The following is a 10,759-nucleotide window of genomic DNA, read 5'->3' as shown; positions in this document are numbered from 1 at the left end:
TAATCGCAATATTTTTTCTGCACGTATTTTATTTGTCTCTTGTGTTTCATGTTCTTTCTCCTTATCATTAATTTCATCAAATGGATATATTTCCACTGTAGGAACCGCTAGTTCTATATTTTCGTCCGATGAATTAATAACATATAGATGTGCTACTCCATCGTGGTTAGATACAACGGCGTTACCTAAGTACATCTGCGGTTCAGCGTCTAATCTCGGAACATATCCTTTTTGATTTCAGAATTAACAACACGTACGTATATCTGCTTCCGTGTCCTAGCAGGAATGTGGACGGTTTCGTCATTATAAAAATAGCACGGGATTCCATTTACGATGAGACAAGCTCTCGAGTAGTCTATGGTTGCTCTCTGACTATCGAAAAACTCTGTGCCTAATAATCCATCCTGTTGGATTGGAAAATTATCAGGGACAACATGGAACTGAACTTCTTCATCAAAAATGCGTATTTTAGTGACGCCTATTGTGCGAGTTCGTCCTCTAGTTATTCCGCCGAGTTCAAATACTTTCTGTGTATTAACTGGCACATTGTTACACAAAGCGTTTTTCTTTATTAAATTAATGTCAGAGCCCGTATCCATCATGAACTTAGCTCGTTCATTGAAGATATCCTTGCTAGGTAAAATTACAGATGGAGGTTTACTTTTCTGATTACAATTTATACTTGCGATTCCACAGGAGTGTCGTTCGAAGTGGCATAGGAGTGACCAGGCGCACTTGTGAGTGTTCGTTCAGCATCGCGCCGGTACGCTGAGTCCGTTCTATGTTTCCCATGTTTCCAATATTTCTATTCTGTTGAAAATTGCCGAATATTCTGTTATCTCTCCTAAAAGATTGATTTTCTTGACGTCTCAAATTGTCATTATATTGTTTTTTACGGCATTGTTCCAAACTATGGCCAGGAATTTTGCAATATCGACAAATTAATCCTGTATCTCTTCTGGGAAAAGTAAAACGATTAGTTCCAAAATTCATATTTCGTACTAAATTATTTGATGGAAAATTTCTATTCAAAACTTGTGGTTGTAACGCCTTACATTCGGACCGTACATGACCCGAATTTTTACAAAGGGAGCATATCTTTGGTCGTCATTGTACATGCGTCACTTGAGCAAAGGGATCGACGGTACTGCATGCGTAAGTATGGTGACCGTAACCGAAACAATTATTACATCGGACTGATTGCATGAGTCCTTCTGTTATCTTCAAACATTGTAAATGCTCGTTATACTCTGTTTCTGCTTTTACAGCGGCTTCTATGGCATTATTTAATAAAATAAATTCTCGAGGATAAATTCTGGTATAAATTCCTGTTTTTAATCCGGTTAAAAAATTACGTACAGCGTTACTTTTAACTAAGTCTAAAAATTGATTTGCCTGATTTGGCTGTTCTGTTTGATAATATGCTTTTAATTGTTGTAAAATCATTGAAACGCAACTACTATAATCCACAATAGATTCATCCGGATGCTGTGTCACTTTAGTAAGTTCCCCGTACAATTGTGACGAAGAATAAACAGGAGCAAATCTCGTTTTTAATACTGCCAATAAAGAGTCTACATTATCGTATTCTCCGCTCAATGCTACCCGCAATGCTGGTCCTACTAATTTATTTTTTATCATTTGCACTAAACCGTATTCAGCGTTTGGTGAAATCATTCTTTTTGCATGCATGCAGTTATTGAAAAATTGAGGAACAGGCATATTTTTGCCATCAAATGGGAGAATTGTCTCGGCTGCATCTCTTAAACTTATGTATGGTGAATTTCCGCCTGCTGGTCTATTCGTATTATCGGCGACATTTAAATTGCCTATTTGTTGAGCTAACACGTTTACGCTTCCGTTTACTGCCATTGTTCTTATATCGTTTTGACTTTATACTTGTAAAATTAACAATATATTTTGACACTTACTGATTAATAAATACTCAAAGAAATAAGATAACCAAGTATGGACTCATGAAGTCGTATTCTTCACCACCAGTCGTTGATCTTGTCTCCGGAACGAGTTCCAATTGAAGGTTCTCCAAATTGAGGTGTCTTCTGTGGTTTTGTTCCAGTGATCTAGATGATATTCGCCGGTATCCAGAGGATCCAGGGGGTGCTCGTTAGTATCCCACCAGTTTCAGGGGGTGCTCGTTGGTATCTCACCAGTTTCAGGGGGTGCTCGTTGGTATCCCACCAGTTTCAGGGGGTGCTCGTTGAGATCCCACCGCTGCCATCAAAATTTTTAATGTGACGTCCGGAATTTATGTAACGATGCGTCGTTACGTTGTTGGGGGTAGTTCGCTGCCACCAGGTGGTTTGGTCAAACCACCAAATTTTGTGTGACGTCGTTGCGTCATTGGTATTGTTGTCACCAAATGTATTTATGTAGCGTGTAACGTGCCGGAATCGTCGTGAGGGTATTGACATTGATTTCGTTCCTTCGGATCGCTCTTGGTCGTTTCTTCTTGGGTTTCTATCCTCGCGGTTAAGGGGTAAAACCCAAGACAAATATCCTTACTTCTGGTGGTTTCCGTAACAGGTAGGATTACAGAAAATGTTGAGTAACTTCTCCTCAATGTGGATTTTTAGATTGGTTTTATTATAACACTTGAATAAAATACAAAGATACTTTCTACAATTACAAAAGGTACTGATTCGCGTTTGAATCAGAACTGCTCTACTAACGGATTTAACGCTGTATTATTACGAGCCTAATGTATCTCGCGGAGTACCGTGTTACTACACTATTATACGGAGTACTGAGTTTTAAGACTACTACTTCACAACTAAACTACTACTGACTTGAACTGCTGAGCTACTACTACTGTGGACTAACTGTCTGATTTAAAATCTGATTGTCAATTGTGTTGCTTGAATTGGCTATTTGAAACTGACTAGTACACTCTACTGTGTCTTTTGTACAACTAGTGACTGCTTGGGAAAATGCGCAGCCTTTTATACTGATTCCGAACAATGGGTAACAGGGATGGTCGTTTTTTGTATGTAACATGAGTCACTTATTCTAGGAACGCATGTAATATGATCTATGTTATTCGAAGAATATAAACTATTTCTAGGTTAAATGCGCTTCTAAGGAAAGCTTTTCAAAGTAAAACCTATGCCTCATTGTGAAATAAAAGATATGAGTCATGCGTACATTAAAGTGTTATCTCTTCACTTGTTATGTTACTCTGATCCTAATCTTTTATAATTCGTTAATTTACCAAAAATTAATATAATAAATATACTTCATACATTATTTCTTCTCACGAATGCACAAGGCATTTACAATAACGTATTAATAATATTAATAATTTGTGTTGATAATAACATTATCAAGTGGTAACATCATTGGTCGGTAATGTAGTATATCATCAATCGGTAAGATAGATTTCGAACATCAATAGTTTCGTATGTTGGCAATGTACCATCGGCCGGTAAAGCAGATTTCTGTGAATCATCGGTCGGTAAAGTCGATTTCTGACGTCGATATTTTCATATGTTGGTAATGTACCACCGGTCGGTAAAGTGTTCGTCAGTCGGTAATATAATTGTTAATTAATTATAACAATTAAAACATACAATTATCTTCTCGCAAATGCACGAGGCATTTACAATTAACGAATAACATTTGTAACTTAATTATTAAAATGTCGGTAATTACTATTGGTTGGTCGGTATTATTACCATCTAAGGTTTTACCTCTTTACTTGTCACGTATTCCTGATACTAATACTTTATATTTTCTCATATTTTCACTATTAAACATACAATACTCATTCTTTAAAATGGATATATACATATATTTTATTATTCCTTAAAAGTCTTTTAATGGTAAAATTTAAAATAAAAAATATAAAAAATAATCAACAGGACGCGAACCGTGACACGTGCTACACTCTTCAACCGAAATGCAAGCTGCTACGTCATCGGTACTCCTAGCAACCGCTCAAGTGACCATTGTTACTCATTCAGGAGAAACTGCGACAGCCAGAGCCTTGATTAATCAAGGTTCAGAAATTTCATTGGTTACCAAACGTATTGTGCAACTGCTACGACTCCCTCCGAAGAAATCCTCCATCTCGTTGGTCGGAATAGGAGCACAGAAATCTCGTCGAACGAAAGGTTTGACTACTTTCAAGGTGCGACCACACTTCGATCCTGAATCGGAATGCGAAGTATCGGCACACATTTTACCTAAACTTACTGGCTTTATTTCGTCCATCCAGCTTGAAAAGTGCAGTTGGCCGCAGTTGCAGGGACTGCAGTTAGTCGATGAGGATTTCCTTTCTCTTGGACCCATCGATATTATTCTAGGAGCAAACGTCTTCGCGCAAATCATTGAGGATGGAATCAGGAAGGGAGAGAAGAACTCCCTAATCGCGCAGCGAACAAAAATCGGATGGATTATTTCCGGCCCACACGGGTCTGCGCCATCCTCGGAAGAAGTAAGAAGTTATCATGTTTCGCTTAACAATGAGCTGTACAAATTACTGCATCGCTTTTGGGAATTCGAAGAAATTCCATCAATGACAACTTCATCTCTATCTCCGGAAGAGCAAGAATGTGAACGACACTTTAGTTCAACTCACTCTCGAGACCAGCAAGGACGATATATAGTATGACTTCCATTCAAGGATCCTGTTAGCAAACTCGGAGACTCTTGGGCAAAAGCTATGTGGATGGTCGTGAATTTAGCCAAGAGATTGAACAATGATCCAAATTATGCAAAATCGTACTCCGATTTCATGACCGAATACGAAAGATTACATCATATGACACCAGTACCAGACTCTGAGCCAGAACCGCAATATGCTTACTATCTTCCACATCATGGGGTAATCCGAGAAAGTAGCCTTACGACCAAACTAAGAGTCGTGTTTAATGGATCGAGTCGTACTACCACCGGTGTTTCTCTAAACGACGTGCTTCATAAGGAGCTAAACTTCAAGTCGATCTGTTCAACGTCCTCGTCTGGTTTCGCCTGTTTCACTACGTTTTTTCTACGGATGTGGAAAAAATGTACCGCCAAATATAGGTACATCCTGAGGATCAGATTTTTCAGCGTATATTATGGTTTGACCCGTCTAACAAGATTATCATATATCAGTTGACGACAGTAACTTACGGGCTAGTTTGCACCCTCTTTTTATCTCTTCGCTCATTCGAACAGTTAGTCGTCGACGAAGGTGAGAAGTACCCTCGTGCAGGTAAGGTCCTCCGGAAAGTCAGGTACGTCAACGACGTCTTCGGAGGAGGAGATTCAGTTTGCCAGGCTCAGGACATCGTGAAGCAGTTGACTCAGCTCTGCATGGCGGGCGGTTTTCCCTTTCAGAAATGGGTCAGTAACCATCCTGCAATTCTTGAATCCGTGCCACCCGAAAGAAAAGTCGAATCATCATCCGTTCAAATCGAAGACGCTACGGTAGTTCACGCATTAGGACTTTGGTGGAAACCTTCCATGGACACATTCCATTTCACCATTAATTTGCCGCCGACTACCGTCATCATCAAAAGGTCAATTCTATCTACGATTGCCAAGCTTTTTGACCCTCTCGGATTAATCTCTCCGGTTATTATTACAGCCAAAATTCTCATTCAAGAGTTGTGGTCGAATAAGCTTGATTTGGATGATCCTTTGCCTCAACACTTGTCAGCAAGATGGATCCAATTCATTGATCAACTACCTGAACTGTCTCGTCTAACCTTCCCTCGTTGGCTCAGTTTTCAATCTGACCGAAAAGCAGAAATCCACGGATTCTGTGATGCATCACAGCTCGCTATTTCTGCTGTTGTCTACATCCGACTGATCACAACGGAAGGAGAAATACTCTCAAGTCTTATATGCTCTAAAACCAAAGTCGCGCCCCTGAAAAGACTAACTATTCCACGTTTGGAGCTCTCTGGAGCCGTGATGCTAACCAAGTTAGTCGCCTATGTGTTACTCGTTCTGGAAATGAAAAATACACCCGTCTACATGTGGACAGACTCTGCGATCACTTATATTTGGATAAATGGTCATCCTTCTCGTTGGAAGGACTTCGTCCAAAATCGAGTTTGTTTTATACAGGAAACACTTCCTCAGTCAGTTTGGAAATTTGTACCTGGAAAAGACAATCCCGCGGATTGTACTACTCGCGGATTGATACCTCTCCAACTGTCAGAACACTCTCAATGGTGGACTGGACTTCAGTGGCTCCAACGAGATCTTTCAGCATGGCCACAACTGATACAATCACCATCTCAAAAGGACAACCTGGAGGAACGACCAACGACTAAAGTTTCTATCGTCACTAGGATCCAGTCTGCAGAACCTTGGAACCTTCTGGACAAATATTCGAGTCTTACTCGGCTGTTACGCATTACAGTATGGTGCTTGCGAGCAGTTTCTCCTTTCAAGAAATCTTCTGACTCCTTAACTGGTCCAATCACTACGCACGAATTGGAAGCCGTGAAATCCTACTGGGTTAAAACTGTACAACGATCTTCATTTCAGCAAGAACTCACTGTCATTTCAGAGGGACAAGCTCTGCCAAAATCCAACCCTCTTTCACGTCTTACCCCTTTCACAGACTCGAACGGACTTCTACGAATCGGAGGTCGCCTGCAATCATCGCTCTTACCTACAACGACTAAGTATCCGTTGATTCTCCCAAGGAAATCATCTTTCACGTCACTTATAATCTCCGACGCACACCTCCGCACAATGCACGGCGGGACTCAAGTTACGTTAGCCTTCATACGGAATGAGTATTGAATTATCGGAGGGCGTTCTCCTGTTCGTTCATCCATTCTAAAATGTGTAAGATGTGCTAGATACTGCCAGAGACGAGCGTAACAAATCATGGGTCAGCTTCCTGCCGAACGTATAACGCCATCTCGCCCTTTCCTTCACTTTGGCATCGACTATGCTGGACCGTTTCTTCTGAAGAACTGGAAAGGCAAGAACTCTCGGAAGTACAAATCCTACTTAGCTCTTTTCGTGTGCCTCGCCACTTCTGCGGTTCACCTCGAATTGGTGACAGACTATACGTCTGACGCGTTTATTGCAGCCTACAAGCGGTTTACTGCAAGGAGAGGAATTTGTGCGACATTGCGTATTTGCGTACGCATGCATTCACAAGAGAGAAAGAAACAGAATAAAGCAATTAACATATTCATTCGGTTTAACAGCGCCAAGTATTTAAAAAAAAACACTTATTTGTATTGAAATATTTATATGTATTAGTAGATATATAGGGCGGGTTCTGACCCATGGGGCAACGAGAGGGGGTGAGGGGGAGGGGGGCTGAGTCAGCAGGGGATGGGAGGCTGAGTCAGCAGGGGGAGGGGAGGGGTGCTGAGTCAGCAGGGAGGAGGGGGTGTTGACTCAGCAGGGGTATCATGTTCACATCGGAGGGATAAATCAGCAGGGGGGGGGTCGTATATTGTTACATGTGGTACAGCGCTATTGTTACCTATTGTATCATCAGCGCAAGTTTATATACGCTTGGACCTGCACGAACATGTTCAAGGTTAGGCGATACCATCGCTAATTTTGCGGACATGTGAGAAACTGCGCAGTAAGTGATGCATATATAAAACGGGAAGTGCGTCCACGGTTGCTTGTCCTGTGCAATGATGTATGGACGCGACGTCTAACGTAATACTCTCACCAATCATGGATTATGAGGAGGAGAGTAAAAAGTACGAGGGTATACCGCTCAACTATTGTGCGTTGAAGTCGATTTTATCACAATGTTTACATATAGTAGAACATTGCAAACTGTGTTATCGGGCGTCTCTCGACGAATTCCAAGAGTGGGACAGTGGGTGGGCGTTGTCCAAAATACTAAACCTAACGGTAAACGTGAACAGTTACAACCCCATGCGTGCGGGGTGTGTCAACGATATACCGCGCGCGATCCAAGTGAAACATGCTGTGGTCAACGTGAGATCAACGGACAACGCGTGCTTCGCGCGGGCGGTGGTCGCCGCTCTTTATCCCTGTGCTACACATGCGGAAAGGGTGGCGCAATATCCCGACTATGAGGCCGTGCTAGATATGACTGGTATGGATTTTCCCATGACCCTCGATCAGATCGCCGAGTTCGAGCGCAATAACGAAATATCAATAAACGTATTCACCGAGGATGACGATAACAGGCGACGGGCCATCGTTCCGCTGCGGCTAATCGACCAGCGGAACAGACACGTCAACCTGCTGTACGTGCCCGACAACCGCGTGGAGCAGCCGGGACACTTCGCGTGGATCAGGGATCTAGCGCGCCTGGTTAGTGCACAAATCAGCAGGAAGAAGCAGCGGAAGTACATCTGCGATCGGTGAGTTTTTCGTAGAAACAATATCCTACATCATATCACAAAAATAATCATAACGTTTACGCAGGTGCCTACACTACTTCCCAACCGAGGAGCGGCTGACAGCACATATCATCGACTGCGAGAGTATCAACGACTGCGCGATAGTCCTGCCCAGCGAGGACAATAAGCTGCTAGCCTTCCGAAACTACAAGAGGAAGGAGCGCGCACCGTTCGTCGTGTATGCGGATCTCGAGTGCACGTTGGAAAAGAATGAGCAGGCGAAGGATGCGGCAGCGGCTGGCGCGTATCAACGGCACAGGGCGTTGAGCGTGGGATATTACGTGCGTTGCGCGTACAAGTCGTTGTCCGCGTACAGAACGCATCGCGGGGAGGACTGCGTGTCGTGGTTCGTCGGAGAGCTTAGCGAACTGGCGCAGCGCGTCAAGACGATCCTCGCGTCCAACGTGCCCATGAGGGACCTCACCCCGGAGCAGTATGAGGAACTTCGCGATGCAGCGCGGTGCCACGTGTGCGGTAAACCGTTCGCGGCGGGTGACACCCGGGTGCGCGATCACTGTCACCTAACCGGCCGCTACAGAGGCCCGGCGCACTCGACGTGCAACCTAAACTATAAGGACTCGCACGTTATCCCCGTGATATTCCACAATTTCTCCGGCTACGACGCGCACTTCATCATCGAGGACGTGGCGAACGCCTTCGAGGGCAGTATGGAGTTACTGCCGCTGACGAAGGAGCGGTACATCGCGTTCACGAAGAACATCGCGAACACCACGGACAGGTACGGAGCCAGAGCGTGCGTGAAACTGCGGTTCATAGACTCGTACAAGTTTCTCAGCACAAGTCTCGACAAACTAGCGTCCTACCTTAACCGAAGCCACATGCGCATTCTACGTGCGGAGTTTCGGCATCTCTCCGAAGAGGATTTCCAGTTCCTCACGCGGAAAGGCGTATTTCCATATGAGTACGTCGATAGCGTCGAGAGACTGCATGAGACTCGTTTACCGCCGCGTGAGTCCTTCCACAGTTCGCTGACCGGCAATACGGTGGCAGATGACGAGTACGCGCACGCGACAACCGTGTGGAACGGGTTCGCTATCGAGACCCTCGGACAGTACAGCGACCTGTACCTAAAAACGGACGTTCTCCTCCTGGCGGATGTGTTTGAAAATTTTCGTGACACGTGCATACGGAGCTACGGCCTGGACCCGGCGCACTACTACACACTACCGGGCTACACGTGGGACGCGATGCTGCTGCACACTGGCATCGAGTTCGAGCTGCTGACGGACGTGGATATGGTGCTGTTCGTGGAGCGCGGCGTGCGCGGTGGGCTGAGTCAATGCTCGCACAGATACGCGCGAGCCAACAACAGATACGCGCCGTCATACGATCCGTTCGAGCCGTCGTCGTATCTCATGTACTACGACGTGAATAATTTTTACGGATGGGCCATGTGTCAGCCGTTGCCTCGTGGGGAGTTTCGCTGGGTCGAGGACGTCTCGACGCTCGACGTGCACGCGATCCCCCCGGACTCGCCTACAGGGTACATTCTCGAGGTCGACCTGGAGTATCTTCAACATCTACACGACGCGCACGCGGACCTACCGTTCTGTCCGACGCGCGAGGCACCACCCGACAAGCGGCAGGAAACGCTCCTCGCCACTCTGTGCGCTAAGCAGCGGTACGTGATACACTATTGCACCTTGCAGCAGTGCACGCGCCACGGGCTTCGCGTCGCGAGGATTCACCGCGCGCTGGAGTTCGCGCAGTCCGCGTGGCTCCGGGACTACATCGAGCTGAACACGGCGTTTAGGACGCACGTGACGAACGATTTCGAGAAGAACCTGTACAAGCTTATGAACAACGCCGTCTTCGGTAAGACGATGGAGAACATTCGCAATCGCGTCGACGTGAAACTTGTGACGCGCTGGGAGGGGAGATATGGTGCCGAGGCTCTTATCTCGCGTACTAACTTCCACAGCCAAGCCGTATTCGGGGAGAATCTTCTCGCCATGGAGCTTCGCAGGCTGAAGGCCACGTTCAACCGTCCGATATACGTGGACATGTGCATTCTGGACATCTCGAAGACGCGCCTCTACGAGTTCCACTACGACTACATGGCCCCGCTGTACGGTGACAAGTGTCGGATCTACACTGCAAAACATGTCCACTTTAAATTCCGCGAAACTATAACGGAAAAAAAGTCATTTTTTTCCGCTTTAACTTGTAAGTGTGAAATTAAAGCGGAATCATTGCGAATTGTCATAGTTACGTTATTTTCGTCCGCTTTAATATGTATGACCGAAATCGTAACCGATGATCACATCCTTTATAATATCCGTTTATATTAAAATCCTTTATATAAATAGGACTGGTAATAATCTAGCATTATAACGGATATTATAAAGGATGTGATCATCGGTTACGAAAAT

At 44.7% G+C, this 10,759-nt stretch overlaps 1 protein-coding gene across 1 annotated transcript; it reads left to right on the top strand.

Moving 5' to 3' along the window:
• Positions 1–4,681: 4,681 nt before the first annotated feature.
• On the top strand, positions 4,682–6,762 carry LOC105281490. The gene is made up of 2 exons (XM_011342743.1): positions 4,682–5,071; positions 5,179–6,762. Exons 1-2 carry the CDS (start codon positions 4,682–4,684, stop codon positions 6,760–6,762), a joined length of 1,974 nt encoding a protein of 657 aa, XP_011341045.1.
• The last annotated feature ends 3,997 nt before the right edge of the window (positions 6,763–10,759 follow it).

The sequence above is a fragment of the Ooceraea biroi genome, chromosome 3 (assembly GCF_003672135.1).
Source record: "Ooceraea biroi isolate clonal line C1 chromosome 3, Obir_v5.4, whole genome shotgun sequence".
NCBI lineage: Eukaryota > Metazoa > Arthropoda > Insecta > Hymenoptera > Formicidae > Ooceraea > Ooceraea biroi.
This window is presented reverse-complemented; position numbering and strand designations above follow the sequence as displayed.